This window comes from Orcinus orca, chromosome 19 (genome assembly GCF_937001465.1).
Source record: "Orcinus orca chromosome 19, mOrcOrc1.1, whole genome shotgun sequence".
NCBI lineage: Eukaryota > Metazoa > Chordata > Mammalia > Artiodactyla > Delphinidae > Orcinus > Orcinus orca.
In genome coordinates this window covers 42545087-42572808 of record NC_064577.1, presented here as the reverse complement: position 1 = coordinate 42572808, position 27722 = coordinate 42545087, and the positions used below count along the sequence as shown (strand labels likewise).

The following is a 27722-nucleotide window of genomic DNA, read 5'->3' as shown; positions in this document are numbered from 1 at the left end:
AAAATCCACATAGAATCTTAGGAAGGACATTAAAGAAGTTTATTAAAGTTGCTACAGGGGCTTCCCTGGTGGCGCAGTGGTTGAGGGTCCGCCTGCCGATGCAGGGGACGCGGGTTCGTGCCCCGGTCCGGGGGGATCCCGCATGCCACGGAGCGGCTGGGCCCGTGAGCCATGGCCGCTGGGCCTGCGCGTACGGAGCCTGTGCTCCGCAATGGGGGAGGCCACAGCAGTGAGAGGCCCGCGTACCGCAAAAAAAAAAAAAAAAAAAAAAAAAAGTTGCTACAAATAATATGCCAAATTTTTTATTAGTTTTTTTAATATACTATAGATTTCTTTTTGCAAAATCCAAGTCTCTTTAACTGTGATAAACTCTATTTCATTATGTTATATTACTGGGGTTTTTTCCCCTTAAAAGTAAAATCTTTGTAATCTTTTAACAGCCAGACATTATAATCTTTGAAAAGGTTTATTTGCACATCCTTTAAGTAATTGTGATCTTTTTCATTTTTTCCTCTCTGTTGTTTAGTCCGAAAGAAACTCTACCTTCAAAACCTGTAAAGAAGGAGAAGGAACAAAGGCCACGTCACCTACTCACAGACCTCCCTCTCCCTCCAGAGCTCCCTGGTGGGGATCCATCTCCCCCAGACTCTCCAGAACCAAAGGCAATCACACCACCTCAGCAACCATACAAAAAGAGACCAAAGTGAGTTTTTGGAGGGACCCTTCCTTAATTACAGCTTTCTTCCTTACCTTTGGACCACAACCTACACCAGTAGGCTTATAGAGGATTGGGCGTAATGTAGATCTTATTTTATTTTAATGGATAAAATCCTTTCATCTACACTCATAGATACCATGTTGTGTTTTTTAGAAAAACAATAATTTCCCAAATCCAAGTATACCATGAACATTGATCCCAGTGTATCTTTTGAATTCATAATACTTAGCGTATTGAAGAAGAAAAAAATCCTTTAATTCAGAGGGTGTCAACCATGTACACATTAATGAAGAATTAACAGATGGGGGATTTTTTTTCCCCGAACTACATAAATTGCCATGCCATAAATGTAGTAGAATCTGAGTTTGATCTTCAGATTGTTAGCATTCTTCTCTTGGTAGTAAAAATAGTTGCCATTTATTGAGCACATATTATTGCCAAAGTTTTATATTTTGCTTTCATAGTAACCCTATGATGTAGGGATTATTTTCCCATTCTATGGCTGAGGAAGCCAGTACTCAATAAAGTAGCAAATCTATTGTTATTTGATCTTATGTCTTCCTGAAGCAAAAAAAAAAAATCTGTGAGAGATTAGCCACTGTGAGAGACTGTTTAAACTATTTATTTCATATCATTTGAGTCCTGCTTTTTTAATAAAGAAACTGATAAAAGATTCAGGAGCCAGAGAAATCATCATAAAAGAATTCTGTTTTGTTCTTTGAATACACTTAGGTAATTCCTTGGCGTGGTTAAGACTCCATGCTTCTACTGCAGGGGGCACGGTTTTGATCCCTGATCGGGATCCCTCAAGCCGTGTGATGCAGCCAAAAAAATAAATAAAAAAGAAAAAGAAAAAAAGGAATGCACTTAATTTTTTTAAATAACTTTTTTGTTCGTTTTTATTTTTGTTTTGCCTTTTTTAGAATTTGTTGTCCTCGTTATGGAGAAAGAAGACAAACAGAAAGTGACTGGGGGAAACGCTGTGTGGACAAGTTTGACATTATTGGGATTATTGGAGAGGGAACCTATGGCCAAGTATATAAAGCCAAGGACAAAGACACAGGTAAATATTGCCACAAAATTTTAGATGTCAGAAGGTTAAAAATTTAGCAGTACTGATGTCTTAGGTGGATTTAGCAAAAGTAAACTTTGAGTTCTTATTTGATCTCCAAAGTTATGAAATAGACTAAAATTTTCCGAAAGAATAGTATAATTATTACTGTCTAAAAACCTTCCTCCTTCTGTCCGTTGTAAATGTTTTATAATAAACTTGCTGGGAATTTAAGAGAAGGTAAAAATAAAATTTGTCAGTTGCTCTTTGGTAAGGGGCTAGTCCTTGAAGATAAAATGAAGTAGCTGGATTATTGATATATTTTAATAATACAGAATTTTTAGGCTTAACAGAATATTGAATTAAAATTTTAAGGGCTTCCCTGGTGGCGCAGTGGTTGAGAGTCCGCCTGTCAATGCAGGGGACACGGGTTCGTGCCCCGGTCCGGGAAGATCCCACATGCTGCAGAGCAGCTAGGCCCGTGAGCCATGGCCACTGAGCCTGTGCATCCGGAGCCTGTGCTCCGCAATGGGAGAGGCCACAACAGTGAGAGGCCCGTGTGCCGCAAAGAAAAAAAAAATTTTTTTTTTAAATCTTTAAAAAGACAAAGATAAGAAAGGGAACATGGGGATTTTTTTTTTTTTAACAGTATAAAAGTATCTGCCATGTAGCATTAAAGTAGGCATTAAGGGGCTTCCCTGGTGGCGCAGTGGTTGAGAGTCCACGTGCCGATACAAGGGACATGGGTTTGTGCCCCGGTCTGGGAAGATCCCACGTGCCGCGGCGTGGCTAGGCCCGTGAGCCGTGGCCGCTGAGCCTGTGCGTCTGGAGCTTGTGCTCCGCAACGGGATAGGCCACAACAATGAGAGGCCCGCGTACCGCAAAAAAAAAAAAAAAAAAAAGTAGGCATTAAGTCTGTTTCAGAGCAAGAGCATATATTGGTTGATTCATGATGGTGGCCAAAAAATGCTAATTGTAATATAACAGTTTGAATTTGTTGTAACAGGAGAGCTAGTGGCCCTGAAGAAGGTGAGACTGGACAATGAGAAAGAGGGCTTCCCAATCACAGCCATTCGTGAGATCAAAATCCTTCGTCAGCTAATCCACCGAAGTGTTGTTAACATGAAGGAAATTGTCACAGATAAACAAGACGCGCTGGATTTCAAGAAGGACAAAGGTACTAGCAAAGAATCATGTTTCTGCATGGGAGATTGGTACATTTTATTTCCCTTTCTTAGCTTGTTTGCCTGTTTGCATTTTTTAACAAGTTGTACTGAAGTCCAGCTTCTTTCTTTAATCCACATCAGAATTAAGATGTTAACAGATTATTCTTGTGCTGAACAGTGCTTATTTTATAAAATGTCCATTCGTCATTATTGTACTCATACTTTTAGAAATCATTGTTAATCATTAAAATTAGAGTCTGCTGTTAACACCTAATAAGGCCAGCACACGAACAATATAAGATTCTCCTCCAACCAACGTTTTGAAGTCGGTTTTTTTTGTTTCTGTTTTTTACAAATTGTAATAACAATAATGGAAATTAAAACCCAGATTTGACAGTTACTCTCATTTTTACATCCTTCATTTATATGCATCCTTTTTTTTTTTTTTTTTTTTTTTTTTTGCGGTTCGTGGGCCTCTCACTGTTGTGGCCTCTCCCGTTGCGGAGCATAGGCTCCGGACGCTCAGGCTCAGTGGCCATGGCTCACGGGCCCAGCCGCTCAGGGGCATGTGGGATCTTCTGGGACCGGGGCACAAACCCGTGTCCCCTGCATCAGCAGGCGGACTCTCAACCACTGCGCCACCAGGGAAGTCCACATCCTTTTTTTTAATGTAGTTTTGTACTTACACAGTTTCGAATCCAAAGCAGGTATTTCTAAAACAGTTTTCAGGTCACATAGTGGTTTGTTTTCCTGGATTTGTAACTTTTGTCTATGGGGATACATTCGTTTATTGTTTTCATACTTATGTTTGAAGTAGTCTATATATGACATCCAGCCTACTTTTATTAAAGTAAATCTGAAGGTTTAGAGAGGGGCAGCTGTGAAGAAGTGGCATCTGTGAATATAGCCTGAGATGTTAACAGAGAATATGATTGAAATACATAAAATTAGGAGGGTAATGGATAAAGTTAAGTTGGACTTCTTTACAGAGCCTCAAATATATTAGCTCTAGGGGGGTAATACCTCTTGAGTTTAGTAGAAGTAGTTTTAAAGAAAAGAGGAAATCCTGCTTAGATAAATTTATGAAAGTTAGATTGGAATAGAATTAAGTATACTAGGTATATTTCTGGGTGTGTTTTTTTAACCTTTTCTGATTATAAAAATAATACAGTGTAGGGGCTTCCCTGGTGGCGCAGTGGTTGAGAGTCCGCCTGCCGATGCAGGGGACACGGGTTTGTGCCCCGGTCCGGGAAGATCCCACATGCCACGGAGTGGCTAGGCCTGTGAGCCATGGCCGCTGAGCCTGCGCGTCTGGAGCCTATGCTCCGCAACGGGAGAGGCCTCAACAGTGAGAGGCCCACGTACCGCCAAAAAAAAAAAAAAAAAAAAAAATACAGTGTATAGCTAGTTTCTGTGAGGATGCGTAAGAAAGTGTTAATTGGTTGCTTCTGGAGAGGTGCTTGCTTTTCATCCATGCCCTTCTGTACTGTTTAAATAATTTACCTCGTACTGTTTAAATTCTTTTTTAAAAAATCGTAAAATAATGGGTGGTTAAGACTCTGTGCTTCCACTGCAGGGTTCATGGGTTCGATCCCTGGTCAGGGAACTAAGATCCCACATGCTGTGTGGCACAGCCAAAAACTTAAAAAAAATTTCTTTAATCATAAAATATTAAATGAATGAATGGATGTGATGCATGCCCCTTGTGGAAAAATTGAAAACATAGGCGAGTAAGAAAAGGAAAATGGCAATCATTTCTCTCCCACTCCCAGTATATGAGCATCCATAGAAGATCACTGTAGTATTAGCATGTTGGCATTTTTTTTCTAGTACTTTATATTTTATATATATTGTATTTATTTTAACATAACCAAGAGCAAAGTGTATTTAGTGTTTTATAACTTGTCATAAGCAATTTCTTGTATCATTAACATGTTTTAATGGCTGTGCATAAAGATAGATGAATCCAAATTTACTTCACCAGTCCTTGTTGAACAATTAGTTGTCAGTTTAAAAAAATATAATAGCACTGCATTGAGCATCTTTGTGCATAAATATTTGTATTTTGATTTATTTCTTAATATAGTTTCCTAGAAGTAGAATTATTTGGTCAAAGGAATTTTCATATTTAATGTTAGATTGCTTTTAAGAAAGATAGTAATAATTTATGTCCCACCAGTGAGTCCCATCCCACTTTATCCTCCCTAACATTGAGTTTATCTTTTTAAAAAATTGTCATCTTACCTGATAGGTGAAGTATGAATGATATCATTATTTTGGATTGCATTCTTTATATTCTGAGGTTTTTTCCATGTCTATCAATTTTACTTATTTCCTCTTTTTTTGAGTTGTCCGTTTGTGTCCTTTATCCACTCTCTTCTGCAGTTTTAGTGTTTTCTTAATTCATACGAGGGCTTAGCTAAAGCTAAGATATTCCTTTAATGCAGTGGTTCTTAACTTTTTGGGAGTCATGAACCTTTTAAAATATCTTATGGATTCACTCTTCAAAAATATACATTTAAAATGTTGCATACACATGTGTTTAAAATGTTGTATGCTATTTAGAGAGTTCAAAGAGTCCTTGAAGCCTATCCCGTAGACGAAGAATCCTTGCCTTTATGCTACTGAGAGAAGAATTTTAGACTGGATGGATCATTGTCTAACTAGGTCTAGTATTTCGTATGTTACAGTGTTTGCTTCTATCGTGCACCTGTTGAAAGTGGAAAGATAATGTGGATTTCAAATCTTTCATAATTCTCTTAGCCTTTTATCTACTTTTAAATTTAGGGAGTTGAATTAGATGATTCATTTTTCTTTCAATTCTTAAATACTATAAATTTCATTAATAATTCGTACTAAATGTACCCCTGGCGTTATTACGTGAGTGCTGTTAACTAGGGTAAAGATTTCTACAAAATAGTCTTAGACAATGTGTAACAAATGGACATGTTTGTATATTACAAATAAAACTTTATTTACAGCAATAGACAGGCCGGATTTGGCCCAAGGAGTCTGTAATTTGCCAACTGATTTAGATCATAAAAGACTAGTTATACAATCTAAGTGGGGCAGTTGTCCCTTTAGAGAAGTAAGTAGTCCAAAGAGCACTGGACTATGAGTCAGAAGATTAATTCAAAAAATAGTTCTGTTATTTATTGTTAGAATGGGCAAGTTACTCAACTGCTTGAGTTTTAGTTTCTTCATGTGTAAAATTAAGTGGTTTTTCCAGAAAGCTTATGGTCAACTCCAAAATTATGTTAAAATTTGACGCATTGTCATTTTGGCATCCTTTTTTTTTTCTCTTGTTTTTAATTTTTTCCTTCGTCCTATGTAGGAGCCTTTTACCTTGTATTTGAGTATATGGACCATGACTTAATGGGACTGTTGGAATCTGGTTTGGTGCACTTTTCTGAGGATCATATCAAGTCATTTATGAAACAGCTAATGGAAGGACTGGATTACTGTCACAAAAAGAATTTCCTGCATCGGGATATTAAGTGTTCTAACATTTTGCTGAACAACAGGTAACACAGTAACCATATGAGGTTAAGCATTTTCTTCATCTCTTCTGACACCCTTAGTTTCAGCTAGTTAATTGGGGTTATAGGTAAACCCAGTAATGCACTTTTTTGCATTTACGTACATCTGATGTCTGTACCTTAGGAACAACTTGTGATAGGGGTACTCTGATCAGCAGAGTCTCCAGACTCAGTGTTGATAAGGACTAAAAGAGGTAGGATTGTAAAGGTTTTTTTAAATGCAGACATTTTAGAGAATTACTTACATCCTATAGGAATATTCAAAGAGCTTTTGCCATAGTTAGTAAATAATACTTTTGTGGTCTTAGGCAAATTCAAACACACATTGAGTTCTTAATGACATTCTCCTTTGTTTAGTGGGGAGAGACATACCTGCTCTTTTAAGTGCTCTTGAGACTTTCTCAGTTATCGAATTTCAGAGTAAACACAGATGTAGTTGGTGACTGACCTTGCTGCCCAGCACTTACTCCTGGGTTTTAATAGTATAGACAGACAGGAATTTGGTGAAGAACAGTGTTAATTCTTCAGAAGTTTTTATCATCTGCTTTCTTCCTCTCTGGCTATTTGCCTAAATTGCGTTGGTGATATCAGTTGCGTTACAGTAGTCTTTGGTGATAGCCCTACATACTGAGGAATAAAAAGCAAGTCTGGTACCATTGAAATAAGGCCAGTGTTTTGTTCTGTAGGTAGTGGGCTGTTTATAGCCATCTTTGTCTGATGCACCCTTTGTTTTAAATATTTCGGATCAGTTCTATTTAACAAACATTATCTAGATGGGAATATGGAATGGTTATGACATATTTCCTGTCTTTGTGGAGTAGGGTGACCAACTCTCCAGTGTTGCCCGAGACTGTCCTGGTTTTAGCACTAAAAGTCCCACATGGGATGGTTGGTCCCTGAAGATTTCAGAATTTAGTAGGGAAGCTAAACAAATAAGTTGCTCAATTCAATAAACATTTATTAAGCTTTTTTTTTTCCCCCCTTGAATTTGGGAGCATCTGGGAAGATGCAGTCTTGAGGAATGAACAGGAATTTATCAGAAAGACTGACAACAGAGGTTCACATTTCTAGGCAAAAGAAGAGTGCATGTACAGAAGCACATAAATGTGAAGATAACATAACACGTTATGTTTGGAAAACTGTAAAGGAGTCAGTATTGCTAGGGCAAGAAGAGTGAAGCACATAATGGCAAGAGATGAAGCTGGACAGTTGCAAGGAGCCAATTTAAAGATCTTGTACATCTTGCTAAGGAGCTTAAATTTTATTTACAGGTAACAGCCATTGAAGGGTGCTGGTTAATTTTTTGTTTTTAAATTATACAATTAATGCATTATTAATTGTACAAATTACTGTAAAATTGTTATTTGTAGTTAAATACCTTTTTTTTTTTTTTTTTAATTTTTTTATTTTTGCAGTACGCGGGCCCCTCACTGTTGTGGCCTCTCCCGTTGTGGAGCACAGGCTCCAGACGCGCAGGCTCAGCGGCCATGGCTCACGGGCCCAGCCGCTCCGCGGCATGTGGGATCTTCGCAGACCGGGGCATGAACCCGTGTCCTCTGCATTGGCAGGCGGACCCTCAACCACTGCGCCACCAGGGAAGCCCTTAAATACCTTTTTGAGACAAAACACGATATTAAAAATATCATTCTTTTCTGGAGACTTCCCTGGTGGTCCAGTGGTTAAGACTTTGCCTTCCAATGCGAGGGTTGCGGGTTCCATCCTTGGTCAGGGAGCTAAGATCCCACATGCCTCACGGCCAAAAAAAAACAAAACATAAAACAGAAGCAATATGGTAACAAGTTCAATAAAGACTTTAAAAATGGTCCACAACAACAACAAAAAAGTCTTTGGGGAAAAAAAAAAAAAAATATATATATATATATATATATATATATATGTCATTCCTTTCTGTCACTATCCCTGTGATCCACCACAATTCTCATTAAAGCTGGGCTTGGTTAATCTGTATCCACAGTAATAGTGCTTCAGAAATTTGATGATGGCTATCATCTTGCAGCTTTCTGGACTATAGTATTAATATACTTTTTTCTGTTCCTTTTGCTCCTCTATTGGGGGATATTTCAGGCCAGGGAATAACTGCAGTCCTGCTTGGTGTCCTTTCTGGTGGGTCAGGCCCCTTTCTGTCCCTGACTTCCCATATTCAGGAAGTTGATAAGGTTTTAGACTAAAGTGAATTTCCTTCTCAGGTTGCTAAGCAGGATGCAAGAGTCTCATGGTGTAGTCTGATCCAGCCAGCTTCTGCTCTTGCCCATTTAGTTCTGTCTGCACAGAGACTTTTTGGTGAGATGGCCTAGAGAGGAGTCCTCAGGTGGACAAAGAAGAGAAAGCATTGACGAGAGAGGGAGGAGAGCAGCGTTGGGCTCCATGATGTTTATTTTATCTTAATTACACAAGTATAAATGACACCAAATTATTTCAGATATAGGAGAGACATAATTAGTCTTCTGTTTTAGAAACATCACTAAATGGTCACCATATAGCATGTGGACTGGAGGCAGAGAGACTTATTAAGAACAATGTAAGAAATGGTCAGTGCTTGAACTAACCAAGGCATTGCTAGAAGAGGATGGGCAGGATAGACTTGGTAGATCAGTAGACTTTGATGAGTGAGTGAATGGTGGCGAATGAATCAAAGTACTTTAACTCAAAGATTTCTGACCTGAGAAACTATCTAGATGGGTGGCACAGTGGTCAATATAGGGAATACAGAAGGAACAGCAGGATGCGTCGGGGGAAGAGTAAACCCCTTTTGGATATGTCTGTTATATATCCAGGGTAGTGATATCAAATAGGCATATGGTCACATGGGAGTTTCAAACTAGCATTGTAGATTTAGGAGTTATCAAGCATAGAAAAGATGTGAGAAGATGGAACCCCAGGGGCTGATTAGACAGAGAGGAAGAAAATAAGGAAATATGAATGCAAAATAGGCAGGTTTAAGAAATGAGTGGTCATAGATGTCAGGTGATGCAGGTAGATTTTAAGGCCCAAAGAGAGAATCTGAAAATTAAAAGGTCAGTGGTGAAAGTGTGGGGTAAGTGGGTGGGTAGCACAATTAATGGGAAGGTGATTGTAGGTGTGACTTCAGTTTTTTGTTTTTATTAATTTTTTTATTAAAGAAGCAGAGGTTTGAGCTTATTTAAATGCTAAGCAAAAAGAAAATCAGTAGAGAGGGGGAAGTTGAAGATTCAAGAAAGAACCAAAGTAATTTAAAGAAATGAGTTTCTAAAGGAGATGGGGGTCAAGGCCAGAGGTGGTAATACTGATTATCCTTGAATAAGGAAAGAGATTGACGCACTTTTCTGTAATTGAAGGGAAAGGAGAAAGCAAGGTTAGAGGTGTAAATAAGTTTATAGGTAAAAGTATGTTAAATAGGTCCCACCTGATGGCTTCTGTCTCCAATGAAGAAGGTTATTTACTGAGAGTGAGAGGGGGGAGGGAGGGGATGGATTAGGAAATACGCTAGGTGCTGGTGATGTTTAGGTCTAGCCTCATTTTCCATAACTGTATATCTATTGCCATTTCAACTTTCAGTCCTACCATAGTAGGACTTACTTTGAGTCTTGGGATCAAAGTAAGGATACCAAGAAATTTGAGGAACGCTTTTTGTCTCAATATAGGGCTCAAGTCAGCTATTTCTTTCCTTTTTGCTTCTCTCAGAATTTGCTTATAAATCGAACTTAAAATGTGATGATGTCTGGGACAGGTGGGTAAGGTGCCCGTAATCTTTACGAGGAATGGTAAGAGTTGATTTAATGTAAAATTTCGTTGCTAGTAGCTTTTTTGTTTTAATATTTTGTCCCATTGCTCAGACTTTGAAGAGCACCTCCTAGAAGAGCCCTTTTTTTTTCTCTTCTATCTCACTTTTCTGCTTGATCTGAGCTATCAGGCACCTGAGATCTCCCCAGTCCCTTAAAAAAGGTGAATTGGCTTTTCATTCCGCAAGATGTAAGGCAAACTGTAAATGTGAATAAATAGACTACACAAGAATTTAGATAAATATGATTAATCCAAAATAGTTAATGATGGTTTTTAAATAGTTTCCCAACATTTTGTGTTGCATTTTATTAAAATATTGCTTGACATCACTGTCAAAGACAGAATATTTAGCAGAGTGAAATGTGGATGTGATCCCTTTAAGGGAGTGGTTCTCAAAGTGTGGTTCTCGGATTAGCACCATTGGCATCACCTGTGGGCTTGTTGGAAATGCGGATTCATGGACCATGACCTACTGAATCAGCATGTCTGGGAATGGGGCCCAGAAAACATTTAACAAGCTTTCCAGGTGATTCTTATTTCGTATTAAGGTTTGAGAACCCCTCTGAAGTCATAATTGTGTATCTTTATGGTATAGGAAGTGATGGCAGTTTGTTGGTAGAAGGGGCCTTGTTCATCATAAAAATTGTTTGTTCAGATCAAAGGTATGTTCTCTGTTTGAAAAACCTGTTATAGCCACAGAATTGTTGCAGTTTACTTTTTGTTATGAAAAATGTCAAATTATAAGAAAAACTTGAGACACTAATATAATTAATAATACATATACAATTAACATTTTGCTATATTTGCTCCCTTTTTATTTTTCTGCCTGACGTATTTTAAAGTAAATTATAGATATCATTACGTTTGATCCAGTGGTTAGGACTCGGCACTTTTACTGCTGGGGCCCAGGTTCAATCCCTGGCTGGGGAACTAAGATCCCGAATGCCCTGTGGCATTGCCAAAAAAAAAAAAAAAGCCTTTTGTATAGCTAGTTTATTCAAACCAGAATCAGTCAAGGATTATGAATTGGATTTAGTTGTTAGGCCTCTTAAATCTCTCTTAATCTAAAACAGCCCATTCCGTTTTCCCCCAACAGTAGGTATTTAATCTAGCAGGTTCTAGCCACTGTTGTTTGCCAAGAAATAAAAGAAATATTTAGTTAAGGAGTCAGATCCAAAAATACAGTAGTAGTCCAAAAAAAACTCTCTAAGGCTTTGTATAGTGGAGTCCTCAAAAGAGGCTTAATCTGGCAGAGTGACCATTAAGAGTAGAACTGAAAGAGCAGAGGTTAAAAATTCATTTTTGTAATTCCTTTAACTCCTAAATTAGCACTTGACTTTTTAGGTGTAATTTGGAGGCTGCTGTTGTTACTTATGAAAATAATTAATTTTTGTTTTACAGTGGGCAAATCAAACTAGCAGATTTTGGACTTGCTCGGCTCTATAATTCTGAGGAGAGGTGAGTCATTCAACAAAATTACATGCGGGAAATAGAAAAGAGTCTTTTTCATTCTTGGATATGCTAGTATTCTGCAAATTGCAATAACTCTCTGAGTTCCTAACTCTCTGAGTTCCCTAATTTTCTAAATGTGTTACCACCTAGATTTTAGACAGTAAATTATATCTAAATTCTTGAATCTGCCTTAGACTGAAATAAATCAACCCAAATTGGAATGGAAGTTATTTCTTCATCACCTTCTGTCCAGTTTACTTTTGAACTCTTAGGTTGCTATGGAGCTGTTTTGATGATCCCGTCTCCAGTTGGCAGCTATTTTAATTTGCATTTAATTGTACAAGTATTTTTCATCAGAAACCATTGTAACCATTGTAAATTTCTGTCATGGTTATGATTTACATTTCAGCCGCCCTTATACAAACAAAGTCATTACTCTGTGGTACCGACCTCCAGAACTTCTGCTGGGAGAGGAGCGTTATACGCCAGCAATAGATGTTTGGAGCTGTGGGTAAGGCTTTTTTCACCTTTTCTTTTGTTTGTAACTCACATACTGTTGAATTTGTAACCTGTTTTATCTCTACTTTGGCTTTTTGCCGCTCTTATTTAAGTTCAAAAGGATGGGGATCAACTTTTAGCCAGATTTCAAAGAAATCTGTTGAATATTTCTTAATATCAGACACATATTTTTTTTTAACATTTCCCCAATTTTCTTTTTTTTTTTTTAAGCTTACTTTGAATTTGGATCCAAATACATTCAAATAAGGCTCATAGATTGTAATTGATTATCTCAAGTCTTTTAATTATAGATTCTCCCTCCATCACTCTTAGGATTTTTTCCCCCCTCTTATAATGTTTTTTAGAAGAAACTGGGTCATTTGTCCTACAGAATTTCCCATAATCTGGACTTTGCTGGTTGCATTCTCATGGTGATCTTTTAGCATTGTTCTCTATTTTTTTTATTTCCTGTAAATTGTAGGTGAATTCAGGTTTGATTCCCAATACCCACTGACCCTGAAACTATTTTACAGGTGGTTTTGAGTACTTCTGACAGATTACATAGTCACTTGTACATCAGAGTTGGGGGTAGGTAGCAGTGGGAGCCTCTGCCCATAGTACAGGCAATAACTGGATACATTATCTGTAGAGAACTTAAAAACAATTTAAAAATGCATTACAAATTAGTCTACTTTTTATTATCCTCTTATACAAGCAGTTCTAAACAATGTCTAATAAAATATTCATCCCTATGGGAGCAGATTTACACATACACACACCACTTTATATAATATGTAATTGTCTCTTTTTGAAATGTTATTAGCTATTAATGATCCACATCCATCAATCCATTTGTGGTTGTTTTGTGATACGATAGTCTAATCATTTTATTCTTTCTTGAAATAAAGACAGTTTATCTATTTGGGTACAGATGATACAGAAAAGGTTTAATTAGGGAATTCCCTGGTGGTGCAGTGGTTAGGACCCCATGCTTTCACTCCTGAGGGCCTTGGTTTGATCCCTGGAAGGGGAACTAAGATTCCACAACCTTCGTGGCACAGCCAAAAAAAGAAAAAAAAAAAAAGTTGAAAAGATTTAATTAAAGGTTGAATTATTTCATTTTATTTACCAGTTTTCAAAATAATGAGGTGGCTTACTATTATCCTCCAAAGATGACCAAAGAGAAGTTATTTGGGGTTTGTTTTTTAGTTTCATTATGAACTCATGGATTTAAACAAATTTGACATGTTTTAATTCGTTGTAGTTATCATCTTTATTCCTCTTCAAACTGTCCAGTCTTTGGTCAGTGGGAGTTTATGCAGGTTAATTCTTGGGACCTTTTGACTCAACCATATTAGTCTTTGATAGCCTTCATTGTTTTCTGGTTCTAGGCTCATCCTGTTCATTTCCTGCTACAGACCTGGAATTGGCCATTTCTCTAAGGAGTCTTAGTTCCTTTTAGTACAAAATGATACTTAGAGGCCACAATTTGTATGTTAGGGGCATAGACATTTAAATGGGCTGTGTTAGTTGTTTCATTTTTTTTAATATATAAATTTAATTTATTTATTTTTGGCTGCATTGGGTCTTCGTTGCTACACGTGGGCTTTCTCTAGTTGAGGCAAGCAGGGACTACTCTTTGTTGCTGTGCGCAGGCTTCTCATTGCGGTGGCTTCTCTTGTCGTGGAGCACGGGCTCTAGGCACGTGGGCTTCAGTAGTTGTGGATTGCAGTCTCTAGAGCACAGGCTTAGTAGTTGTGGCACATGGGCTTAGTGACTCCGTGGCATGTGGGATCTTCCCGGACCAGGACTTGAACCCGTGTCCCCTGCATTGGCAGGCGGATTCTTAACCACTTCGCCACCAGGGAAGTCCCCTAGTTAATTGTTTTCTTACACTGTATGATTTATGTATGCACACTGACCTTGACCTCCGTACTTTAGGATTCTGACACACATACTTCCCAGTGGAGCGTATCACTTTTTTCCATTTTCTCTCCTCTGTTAATGTCATTCTTTAAAAGGAGCAGTATAGGGCTTTTATTTCAAAATTCAAAAGGGTGATGGAGAAAGAGCATAATTTCTGTAGTAGCCTACCCAATTCAAATGAAGCTTTAGTTAAATTTTACTGACTCAAGCTGGGCGTGTTTGTGTTCTGGACTATTTGCTCTAACAGTATTAGCATTTAAATTGTCACAACTAGGCTCTAAAGTTAATGCCCCATTAAGATGCACAGGGAAAGTTCATAGCTCTGTTGGTACTATTTCTGTGCAACCTGCTACATTAGTGCAGTAGCAAAGTGTTGATTACATAATGATGTCTTCCCCACCAAAGGACTGGAAACTGAAATAAAACACAATTAGAAATTAAAATTATAGAAAATTATACTTTCTTTAAAGCTCAGTGACTCATTGAATTGAGATTTTGCTTGACTTTTGATGTGCACTTACTGCTTTAGTGATCCATGGTAGTCTCTCAGAGGATACTTTTGTGGGATGTTCTTGACAGAATTAATTGATGGAGCAGTTCAGTTTGAAAATCCGGGGAGAAACCAGAAAGACTAGTACAACACATTATACCTAGAGTGTGAAAACTCATCTGGGTTTGTTCTTTTTGCGTTTTATTTTACATGTTGTGATAACACTGTATTTGGAATTTGATTTGGCAGTTAATATTAGAAACAGAATTAAATTTCACTTATACTTTTCTTTCTTTGGATAAGGTTTGTGAGAATATTGGAAATAAGAATTTGAGGTTAACAAATACTAAAAGAAAGGTGCTAATAACTTTAAAAGCTGGGTTTGTTTGCTTTCTCAAATTTTGTCAAGCTGAAAAATTTCACAGTTAAACTATATACAGTTGTCCCTCTGTATCCACCGGAGGATTGGTTCCGGGACCCCCTGCATCCAAAACGCGGGGATGCTCAAGTCTGTTATATTAAATGGTGTAGTGTTTGCATATAACCTACACACACCCTCCCACATATCCTCCAGTATACGCTCAATCATCTCTGATTACGTATAATACCTAATACAATGTAAATGCTGCATAAATAGTTGTAAATACAATGTAATTGCTGTGTAAATAGTTGCCAGTGTGGCAAATTTAAGTTTTGCTTTTTGGAACTTTCTGGAATTTTTTTTCTAAATATTTTCAATCCATGGTTGGTTGAATCTATGGATAGGAACCTATGGATACGGAGGGCTGACTGAAAACGTTGGTTTTGGGAATATTTGTAAATTAATCTCATTTCAGAGCACAGGTTAGAAGAGATGCGTTCACTCTTTTGTTCCCCACTTTTTGAAAAAAAAAATATTTCAGGCACACAAAAAAGTATAGAGTATTCATGTAATTTTTTTCATCTTTTAAATTTATTTTGAAATAATTTTAAATGTACAGAAAAGATGCTAGAATAGTACAAAGAACTTTAGTATAACCTTTATCCAGATTCACTGATTTTTTTTAACCTTTCAATTGAGATTTACAATAAACTGCATATATTCAAAGTGTACAATTTTTTTGACATATTATTTATATACACCAGTGAAACCATCACCAAGGTCACCTCCAAAATTTTCCATGTGCTCCTTTGTCCCTCTTTACTGTCCATACCATCCCATTCCCAGGCAACCACTGTTCTGCTCTCTATCACTTTAGATTGATTTCCATTTCTAGAATTTTATGTAAACAGAATCATACTATATATGCTCTTTTTTCCCTATGGCATCTTTTTTTTTTTTTGCAGTACGCGGTCCTCTCACTATTGTGGCCTCTCCCGTTGCGGAGCACAGGCTCCGGACGCGCAGGCTCAGCGGCCATGGCTCACGGGCCTAGCCGCTCCGTGGCATGTGGGATCTTCCCGGACTGGGGCACGAACCCGTGTCCCCTGCATCGACAGGCGGACTCTCAACCACTGCGCCGCCAGGGAAGCCCTGCCCCTATGGCATCTTTTACTCAGCATTAATTATTTTGAGATCATTTGTGTTAGATTCACTAATTTTTTTTTTGTTTGTTTGTGGTACGCGGGCCTCTCACTGTTGTGGCCTCTCCCGTTGCGTAGCACAGGCTCTGGACGCGCAGGCTCAGCGGCCATGGCTCACGGGCCTAGCTGCTCCGCGGCATGTGGGATCTTCCCGGACCGGGGCCCGAACCCGTGTCCCCTGCATCAGCAGGCGGACTCTTAACCACTGCGCCACCAGGGAAGCCCAGATTCACTAATTTTTAACATCTTGCCACATTTCCTTTTATATTCACATATGTATATATTATGTGGTATGTATATGTATTATATATATGTACTTACATATAATACAACGTACAGTATATACATAGAATAAAATGTGCGTTTATATATGTATACCATATATGTTTTTCCAGAACTATTTGAAAGTATTTCTATGTATCATGCTCCTTTCCCTCTTAATATTTAGTGTACGTTTCCTAAAAACAAAAATATTCTCTTACAATCACAGTATAATTATCAAATACAGGGAATTTAACATTGATACAATATATTTAATAGAGTACTTTAACCTACATTCCATACTCTGATTTTGTCGGTACCCTCATAATGTCCTGGAAACAATACTTCACCTGATAGAGGATCCAGTCCTTTATCATATACTACATTTAGTTTTCATTCTTTAATCTGGAACAGTTCCTTAGCCTTTTTTTGGTTTTGATTTTGGCTGGAATATTCCATAAGTGTTCTTTTTTAAGTTTAGTTGATTTATAATATTAGTTTCAGGTGTACAACATAGGGATTCAGAATTTTTGTACATTATGTTTCATTTAAAGTTACTATAAAATATTGACTATATTCCTTGTACTGTACAATGTATCCTTGTAGCTTATTTGTTTTATACATAGTAGTTTGTAGCTCTTAATCCCCTACCCCTATCTTGACCTTCTCCAAGTCCCTCTCCCCATAACCACTAGTTTTTTCCCTCTATCTGTGAGTCTATTTCTGTTTTGTTATATTCTTTCATTTGTTTTATTTTTTAGATTCTACATATTAATGATAATATACAGTATTTGTCTTTCTCTATCTGACTTATTGCACTAAGCATAATACCCTCTAGGTCCATCCATGTTGTTGCAAATGGCAGAATTTCATTCTTTTTTATTTCATAAGTGTTTTTTTTTAGGGTATTACATTTGTATTTACATGAACCCTGTTTGCCTCTTACTGATGATGTTAATTTTGGTTACTTGGTTAAGGTGTTGTCTTTTTTCCACACTAAATAGTTATCAGTTTTCCTTTTGTAATTAAGTAATTTGTGGAGAGATACTTGGAGACTGTGTAAATATGTCAATATAGTTTTGAAAGGCCTTTTCAAAATGGTAAGAGTGTTTAAGCATAATGTGTTTGAAAGTCCTATTGAAACTGATCCTGACTGATGGCAATAAACTTTTCTTTACAAATACAGTGCCAAGAGGGCTGTACGTGTACATAGTGCACATTCTGTAGAGCAGATGAATGAAAAAGGCTAATATTCTTTTTGCTGAAACTGCTGAGCATCTTTGTAAAATTGAAGTGTGTGTTTTCAGTGTTTAGTTATTTCCTAAATTTACAGTGGAATTGATAGAAAAGGCTTCTTGACTCCTTTTTTCTGCTTATAGACTGTCCTTTATAGGTGGCAAAAGTTTGATCTACCAGCAAATCTAAATCTTTTGTACTATTTTCACTGCAAGAAATATTTTCTTTTATGAAACTCAGACCCTGAGTTTTGGGCTTATTTAGTATATCAGATACAGTCTGATATACTATAAAAGTTTATTGAGACACACTTTAAATAGGCTCCAGGGATTTCTCTTCTGACCTCTCATTTTTATTCTTTCTAGATGCATCCTTGGGGAACTGTTCACAAAGAAGCCAATTTTTCAAGCCAATCTGGAACTGGCTCAGCTAGAACTGATCAGGTACAGCTGTGCATGTGCTCTGAGTGCCCAGGGGTGATAGGTAATCTCATCCTCTAATTTCTAACACTTTTCAGTCATTCTACTAAGTGAGTTTATGCTCCTTATGTCTACGTAAGTTTCTCTTCACTCAGTCAGGTTTACCATATATTTTGTCATGGGTTGTATATGGAAAGAAGTTGTATTCCACTTACTTCTTAGGTCTTTCTTGGCATTTTTTTTATTATTCTTAGGTCTTTCTTGGCATTTTTTTTATTAGTTCTTCATATAAAAGCATGCTGTTTTCAGGATGGCTGTTGCATTCTTATTTAGGTTAGATTAAGATCAACTTTATCCAGCAAACATTCGTTGAGCCTGTTCCTAGAGCCTGAGATAAATTCCTATCTCTGTTAAACTTTAGGATTCAGAGATAAATAAGATAGGTCCCTGCTCAGAGAACTCAGAGTTTAGTAAGTGATGCATCAGGTAAACAGATAATTATAAAAGGGAGTCTGTAATAGAGGATTTGGGGAAGGTCTGGGGTTGGGATGGAACTTGAGTTTTGTTTTCTGTTTTGTTTTATTTCTTTTCAATAAGATTAAGGGGAAGAATACGACAGGCTAATATAGACCTTTTTTTTTTTTTTGTGGTACACTGGCCTCTCACTGTTGTGGCCTCTCCCATTGCGGAGCACAGGCTCCGGACGCGCAGGCGCAGCGGCCATGGCTCATTGGCCTAGCCACTCCGTGCCATGTGGGATCTTCCTGGACCCAGGCACAAACCCGTGTCCCCTGCATCGGCAGGCGGACTCTCAACCACTGCGGCACCAGGGAAGCCCTAATGTAGACTTTTTTTTAAAGGTGGTGTGTAACTCATGTGTTATGCAGTAAATTCAGTTTTCCATCAAAATTCCAGACTTAGGCTCTCTTCTGCTAGTTTTCCCTTTTAGGGACATTATAGGACCAGCTCAGCGCTTTGAAATTATTATTAACTGAACAGAACAAAATTGGTAGTTGAAACCTATGTGGAGGATTAAGAACATGTTTTACAAAACCAAATCTGTGGATCATTTTGGACTATTGTGCCAGTATTATCTCTTCACTATCATGTAACCAGTCTTTCTGTCCTGTTCCTTCTGTCCTTAAAGCAGTGCGGTCAGGTTTTATCTCTCTGCATGCCTTTTAACTTAATAAGCCAAGATCCCCCAGACCTGAGGAGGTAATAATTTCTGCTTCTAGAATCTCCAGAATTTATGATGCTGACTCACTGACTTCCTTGTTCTTGCTTTTTGCTTTGTTTTCAGTCGACTCTGTGGTAGCCCTTGTCCAGCTGTGTGGCCTGATGTTATCAAGCTGCCCTACTTCAATACAATGAAACCGAAGAAGCAATATAGAAGGCGCCTACGAGAAGAATTCTCTTTGTGAGTTTGACAAATGTGTACATCTAGTTTCTGTGTTTGGCTGTTGTTTGGACTTGACTTTTTCCTGTCCTAGGGAGTTAGTGCTGTCCCAATTTACTATGAAAACACACCATAGGAAAACATTTTATTTTTGAGCAGTATGAGTTTTATCATAGCCCTTTTGTAATTTTCTCATATGAAGGCTTTAGCTGATAGAAAACCATTTTATTTTGAATGATATACAAGTTTTCTCATAGTCCTTTTGATCTTCCTAAAACAAAAAGAATAAAACTGCTGGCTTCATGTTTTCTACCTGTATTACTATTGCATTTCTTGAATCCTTTGTGGAAGTAAATCTGCTTGCTTGTTTAGCCAGGTTCCAACTCCCTTCCCATAGTTTTACATGGAGCTGGAAATTCAGAGACCTTTGACATAAGGTTACCGGTTTAAGAACTGTGGGGTCATTGTGAACTCATTCTTTCTCTCTTCCTTTTCACAGCATTCCTTCAGCAGCACTTGATTTACTGGACCACATGCTGACGTTAGATCCTAGCAAACGTTGTACAGCTGAACAGACCCTGCAGAGTGACTTCCTTAAAGATGTCGAGCTCAGCAAAATGGATCCTCCAGAGTAAGTGCTGGTGGCCATGTAGTGACCCTAAACCTTCCCGAGGCTTCAGGAGATGAGAAACTCAAAATAATAGGTTTTTTAAAAAAGGAACTGCAGTGGCCAACCAAATAGAGAGGTGTCCTTGAGTATTATGGTTGATAAGTTTATTGCTTTATGTTTTTTTCTTAAACAAGGAATAGATTTAGATATGATATTTGTTCTAACTGGACTCATGCTATCTTCTTTTGTCCCTGGATCCCCAGCATATTGCTCTATATAACCTCTTTGAAAGTATTCCTTCTAATTTTTGCTTTTAACCATTTCATCTTTTTTAATTCCCTATATCTGTGGTGACCATGTTATCCCACACGTGCAAGGACAGTCCTAATTTTAAATAGTTTGTCTCACTATCAAGCCATATGTCCTGAATTTTGATATAGAAAATATGGTCTATGAATGTGTCTTTCTTCCATCAGAATCTTATTAATTTCCTGTATTGTATGAGATCCTCAGAGGTTCTACACTCACATCTCACATTCTGATAGATAAAAATCTTTGACTCTCACTGACAGCATTATAGCTTTCATGTCAGAGTTTTTGGGCATTTCTTTCTTATAGAAATACTGTGTATCTTAAATGTATGAGATGTTAGTACACGAACAGGTAATATCTACAAATCTGATAATCCAAAGAAATGTTCGAATTCATTTATTGTGTTTGAATTTTGATACACTGAATGTGATTGAAATATGTAAGCTTTTTAGTAAAAATTGGAAACTTGTTATAGAGAAATTTTGGCTATGATAATCTTTATTGTGGTAAGGTTTGACTTACTGGAATTTATTGAGTATAGGAAAGTCTGGAAATATGTTAAAATATACTAATAAACCTCACAAATGAAAATATCCAGTCATGAAATTCAGTGGGCAGAAAGAAGAAAGAACCAGTTTTTTGGTCCTTACAGACCAAGTAATACATAAATCGATTTTACACAGAGGTGATTTAATCATGATATTCTCACGTGGTTCCAAGATTTAAATTACCTTGCCTGGACTTTTTGTAGATATTAACAAGGCAGTCACCTCTGTTCTATTTATTCCCAACTGAAACTTGACCAGTAAAGGTCTCCTTTATTTTTGTTATGCCAAGCAAGAACAGTTATAAAACTTAACTGTTTGACTGGAATATGGGCATTTATATAGCAAGTGTGTCTGTGGTATTAGCAACATCTTCATTTCTCACTGTAGAAAGAAATTCTTTGGGCTTTTGGATTTTTAGTTTCTCAGACTACAGTATGCCATGATTCTATTTACACTGCTACTATCTGTTTACTAACTTTTCTGGTTAGTTTTATATTTTCCTTATCCTTTCTATTTCCCCTTGCTCTTTGCCTTCCCATTTTATTTTATTTATTTTTTAAAATTTATTTATTTTTGGCTGCGTTGGGTCTTCATTGCTGTGCGCAGGCTTTCTTTAGTTGCGGGGAGCGGGGGCTACTCTTTGTTGCGGTGTGTGGGCTGCTCATTGTTGTGGCTCCTCTTGTTGCAGAGCACAGGCTCTAGGCGCATGGACTTCAGTAGTTGTGGCTTGTGGGTTCTACACGCGGGCTCAGTAGTTGTGTCACATGGGCTTAGTTGCTTCATGGCATGTGGGATCTTCCCGGACCAGGGATCGAACCCAGCGTGTCCCCTGCATTGGCAGGCAGATTCTTTTTTTTTTTTTTTTCCCCCCCGGTATGCGGGCCTCTCACTGTTGTGGCCTCTCCCGTTGCGGAGCACAGGCTCCGGACGCGCAGGCTCAGCGGCCATGGCTCACGGGCCCAGCCACTCCGCGGCATGTGGGATCTTCCCGGACTGGGGCACGAACCCATGTCGCCTGCATTGGCAGGCAGACTCCCAACCACTGCGCCACCAGGGAAGCCCAGGCAGGCGGATTCTTAACCACTGCACCACCAGGGAAGCCGCTGCCTTCCCATTTTAATCTCTTGTTCCTCCATTCACTCACTACTGCATTCCCACACACATTTCTTTTGTCTTTTTCCAGCCTCCCCCACTGGCAGGATTGCCATGAATTATGGAGTAAGAAACGGCGACGGCAGCGACAAAGTGGTGTTTTGGTAGAGGAGCCACCTCCACCCAAAGCCTCTCGAAAAGAAACTATCTCAGGGACAAGTGCTGAGCCTGTGAAGAACAGCAGCCCAGCACCACCTCAGCCTGCTCCTGGCAGGGTGGAGCCTGGGGCTGGGGATGCAATAGGTCAGTGCTGGCAGTGCTGGGATAGAGCCTTTGTGCTTTTACTAAGCACTTGGCAGATTTTGAAGGTCAAGTGCAAGGGTGTGTGTGTGTGTGTTTTGTTTTGTTTTGTTTTTTTGTGGTACGCGGGCCTCTCACTGTTTTGGCCTCTCCCGTTGCGGAGCACAGGCTCCGGATGCGCAGGCTCAGCGGCCATGGCTCACGGGCCCAGCCGCTCCACGGCATGTGGGATCTTCCCGGACCAGGGCACGAACCCGTGTCCCCTGCATCGGCAGGCGGACTCTCAACCACTGCGCCACCAGGGAAGCCCTGTGTGTGTATGTGTGTTTTAATTTAGGATTAGATTACCCATGGCTCTCTAACATAACTGGAGCCCTGTTTTATGTTAGATTTGATAAGACCTTCTTAGAATTTAATCATGTTAAGTCACAATTGCTAAATGTAGTTAGTTCTGTAGCCTGTTATTTGATCTAAATATATCAAAAACTGTGTAATAATGAATTATTATAAACAACAAAGTAGCTCTCCTGTGGTGCAACCATTTTTTCTGAACTACAGCTATTCCTTCCTTGGCTCATTTTTCCTTCCTTGTCCACTTAAAACAGTGGTTTTCAATTCTGGCTGCACATTAGAATCATCTAAAAAGCTTTAAATGTAAACACCTCCAAACAATTGCCAGATCTCTAGGGATGGGACCTGAGGCTTCTGAATTTTAAAATCTCTCCTATTCTCATTGTAAAGCAATTATACTCTAATAAAGATATTAAAAAAACAAACAAAAAACCTCTCCTATTCTGATGTACAGTAAGGGTTGAAAATCACTGACCTTGAAGAATATAGATAAAATGAAGTCACTTTTACTCACAATACAGAGATGTTTTAATTAGTCCCTGTATTTTTAAGTGAAAATATAAAGAATAACAAATGTGTCATGACAGTTGGAGGCATGAAAAATGAGACATTCAAAGTGAAACTTCATTCATTGGGTATTGTAAGTTGCTATTGCCAATTGAAGAAGGCAGAGGTCCTTGCCTTGCCTCATCCTCTTATATTGGCTCCACTGTCTCTCCACAGGCCTCGGTGACATCACACAGCAGTTGAATCAAAGTGAATTGGCAGTGTTATTGAACCTGCTCCAGAGCCAAACCGACCTGAGTATTCCTCAAATGGCGCAGCTGCTTAACATCCACTCCAATCCAGAGATACAGCAGCAGCTGGAGGCCCTGAACCAATCCATCAGTGCCCTAACAGAAGCCACTTCCCACCAGCAGGACTCAGAGCCCACGGCCCCAGAGGAATCTTTGAAGGAGGCACCCCCTGCCCCAGTGGTCCAACCTTCCGCAGAACAGACAACCCCTGAAGCTTCAAGCACACCAGCTGACATGCAGAATATGTTGGCAGTTCTCTTGAGTCAACTAATGAAAACCCAGGAGCCAGCAGGCAACCTGGAGGAAAACAACAGTGACAAGAACAGTGGGCCACAGGGGCCCCGAAGAACTCCCACAATGCCACAGGAGGAGGCAGCAGGTAAACAGACCGGTCATGAATCTCATTGAGCTCAGGTGCTGTTGATCCTCTTAAAAATCTCTTAACATTTTCTTTTTCACATCAGTGGCCTCGGTTTCAGTCTTTCTGTCACCTAGTCTACAGGAGAACATAGCACCAAGTGCTGTATTTCTTGCCCAGCTTCTTTTATTTAAGTCTCAAAGCTTCTTAAAGCACCTTTCATGTACTGATTGTTTTTCCATCTTTCCATTTCCTAGGAAGTAGGTAAGTAAAGTCCCTGTGTTCTCACACAAGGAAACCACAACTGTAGCTAGTGATGCATCTTGAACCACTGTGTGTGTGGTGGCCAGCTAGTATTGGCACTTGAAAATCTGCCTTCCAAACAAACCATTATCAGATTGTACAAATAGTCAATTGTACTCTAGTATAGTGGATGCTAGATACCAGAGTCTCGCCAGAAACATACAGTCAAGAAAGCCCTAATAAGATATCATTGTTAATCTCCTGAAGAATAATTTGAGATTTCTAAGTAGATAATTAACAAAGTACATTTCCTTTCCAAAAAATAGCATATAAAAATGATTCCTTTAAATCTGTGTTCCTGAAAGAGATAATTAAATGGACCCCAGATTAGGAATTGAGCATTATATTAAAAAAAAAAATCTGAAAAAAGGAAATATGTATACCTTGATCTCAGATGACCACAGCATACAATTTATTCGAGGGAAAAGAAGTTTAAATTTTCTAATGAATTCTGATTCACAGTCTTTACTTGCAAAATCTTTACTTATCTGAAAGTGATTCCAACTCCTTGGAAATTTTTGCTGTCCATGAAGACCCCATGAATTGGGGAATGAGAAGATGTACAAGGTCTGATGGGGTACACTAACCTTCAACTTTTAGGCTGTTGCATTCACATTTCATATGGGTTGGTATGGAGAATATATGCCTTATTTCCACTAGCACAAGGTCAAATATACAAACTATTTATCATATGTAAAGTTAAAAAAAAAACAGAAGGTAACATAAATAAAATTACCCGCTTACTTTATAGATAGGGAAACTGCAATCCAGGGAGTTTAAATAAGCCTGCCTATGGTCCCACTGCTGAAATCATATTATTGGCAGAGGCAGAACTAGAATTCCTATACTTTGTTAATGTGTTTCTTTTTAATGTGTTTCTTAATTCACTTTGCTATTATGCCATAACAATTCCAGTTGTTTTTAAGAGACTCCAGGACGTGGAATAACAGAGAAAGCAAATCTAGAATTAAAGTAGGCCTTTTTGTCTTATCTCTCATACCTTCCTTCCTTGCACCACCACCCACCCCCCAACCCAAAAAAAAAAAAATTCAGCTATAATCAAAATATCTGAAAGAAGTTGTTCAAGTTCAATGGCATAGTGATTGAAAGAAATTCACCCAGTAATTGAGTCAACAAGCTATCAGCCAAATGGTGAAATTGAACTAAAATTAAGGCCTGGCTCATGGCCAGAAATTGTTGGATTTACTTTTCAGAGGAGAGTAGAAATGCCATTCCTAATGATTACAGTCACTTTTGGATTATCCCGTTGGTGTCTCTCCAATGTCTCTATGTTCTTGTTTCTCCCCTGCTACCTCTCATTTGGCCATTTTAGTGTTCATTAGCACTTCCACCAGAGGGCAGACTGAGTTAGCCAGAGAAGGTAAAAATCTATCACTTTGGCTACTGTTTAGCTATTCTGTACTCGTTGGGAAAGGGTTTTGGTTGAAATCTAATGAGTAAAATGAAGTTTTAAGTTATTTGTGTATTTCATTAATCCCTCCCGCCATCGGTACAGGCTGTTAAGGATTGGCATTATTGTTAATACTTTGAATCTTATAACAGTATGTTTTTTTAATGTGATCTTTACTTTTAATTCTCTTAAGATGTTTTATTAACCTTTAATAGTTCTTTACAATCCATCTGCCTTTGCTATTTTGAAATAGTCTTCATCCTCTCATACATGTGAAAGAATGTGAGCTCAAGAATTAGTTCTGTTGAAACACAACTAGGCTATTTACATAAAAGGCAAATATGAAAAGTAGTATAGATGGAAGAAAATAAGTGTAGCTTTGTCCATTTTTGCAGTTAGGCATTTTTAAAGTTGTTTGCCCTTAGTATTAAAAAAACAAACAAACAAAAAAAACCCAAAAAAACTGGTGTTCCATTTCATGTACAGACCAAAAATACTTTAAAAAATAACTGGTACTGTGATTGATGTTCTTATGTAGTGAGATATGTAGTGTTCACGGCAAAAAGCTCTGAAATCTATAGATGTTTGTAGTCCAGTTAGCTCTCCTTTTTCTGGATGTCTACTTTTCAAGTTGTGAGTTTTCTATAGCTAATTCTTTTGTCCTTTAATTCAGTTTTCTCTACCACCTAGTCAACCAGCCAGTCTGTTAACAAGTAGCTTGGGTGCGTATTGTATATAGGATGACCACCTTGTCCCTGTACTGTCCTGGTTTTAAAACTGAAAGCAACCTGGGAACCCCCTCAGTCCCAGGCAAATTGGGACTCTTGGTCACCCTACTTGTATGTTACACACCGACCTTATCCTCCTACTGCTCAACAGTTTTGTAGTGTTTTCAGAGTACTTTCATCTGCACGCTAAGGGCATGCTTACTTTCCTGATTGTTTTTGCAAAATATAATTGTGGTAAATATACAACCAAAATACCTAATGATAACTATAAAAACTACTTTTGGCTTGCCTGAGTAATGACTTTATATCACTATCTCAGATAATAATAAAGAATTGATTATATGGACATTTAAAAATATGCTTCCATAGGGAACAGAAAAATCAATCATTTGGAAGATATCCCAAAACTTTAAGTCTTTTCTTCAGCAGGATGACTCCCAACTCTCTAAAGTCACAGTTCTGATTGTACTTGGTTTTGTGTGTCCTCAAACTCACGCCATTGTACATGTCTAGTCTCTTGCCTTGGCAGGAGTTCATTATCAGACAATGATTGCCATGGTTAGGCAAAGTAATCCAGCAGTGGGTGACAAAAACTTTAGGGAGTGGTTCTAGTAAGATCTTTGGAAAGACAGAGTGTAGTATTAGTTCAATACATTTCTAAATACTCGTTTCTTGTCACTGTCTCCAAGATAAACAGATGTTTATCAACATCCCATTCTGCATGACATTGCTATAGTGATTTTTTATAATTACTGTAACAAAGGAAACTGAATGACAGTATGGTGGTTAATATCCTATTCTTCAGAATGTGATTATGGGGAAAAGGGACTCAAGTTGGGAGAAGCAAGTGTATAATTTATACATGACGGTAATGGAAGGTTTTTACTTTATTTCAGCTCTCCTGTATATTCTTTTAGTTCTGTTTTACGTGTTAACCTTATATCATCAAACGTTCTGTAAAATGTGTTAGCTAAGTCCATATAAGGTCTCCTATTGTACAGCAAGATTATGTCCTAGATATGTGACCACAGCATTTGTATTGTTCCCTCTCATCTTCCTTCTTTCTAATTTTCATTAATGTTTTGATCCAACAGCAAAAAAGGGGCGGGGAGGCTACCAACAGCCTACATATTAGGACAATTCCTTAAGGAAGGAAATGGAGGAAATCTCAGACAAAAATCAGGACAATCATTTGAAATATATGATCTTTTTACACCAGCTGTTAGATCCAGAATGCAACTGTTTTACTTTTAATCACTTGATTTTATTTATAAATTGCGATTTCCTGATCCCAAGGTTTTATTCTTTATATATATTTGGTTACTTGTATTGATATTTGTTTATGTCGGGCAGTGTGTGTGTGTGTGTGTCTGTGTGTGTCTGTGTGTTTGTGTTTATAGTCACATGTGATTTT

At 38.2% G+C, this 27722-nt stretch overlaps 1 protein-coding gene across 11 annotated transcripts in view; it reads left to right on the top strand.

Moving 5' to 3' along the window:
* The window catches only part of CDK12 (cyclin dependent kinase 12), a 64385-nt gene that overhangs the window by 12079 nt on the left and 24584 nt on the right, over window positions 1-27722 (top strand). For 10 of the 11 annotated variants that reach the window (XM_033410999.2, XM_033411002.2, XM_033411000.2 and 7 more), the window contains exons 3-13: window positions 527-703; window positions 1642-1781; window positions 2776-2946; window positions 6270-6459; window positions 11656-11712; window positions 12116-12217; window positions 18046-18123; window positions 19403-19519; window positions 19998-20129; window positions 22152-22363; window positions 23435-23887. In XM_033410999.2, coding sequence (XP_033266890.1) covers window positions 527-703; window positions 1642-1781; window positions 2776-2946; window positions 6270-6459; window positions 11656-11712; window positions 12116-12217; window positions 18046-18123; window positions 19403-19519; window positions 19998-20129; window positions 22152-22363; window positions 23435-23887 — 1829 coding nt within the window. Of the gene's footprint in view, window positions 1-526; window positions 704-1641; window positions 1782-2775; window positions 2947-6269; window positions 6460-11655; window positions 11713-12115; window positions 12218-18045; window positions 18124-19402; window positions 19520-19997; window positions 20130-22151; window positions 22364-23434; window positions 23888-27402; window positions 27596-27722 lie in introns of those variants that run through there. The other variant, XM_033411003.2, reaches the window with a different exon arrangement.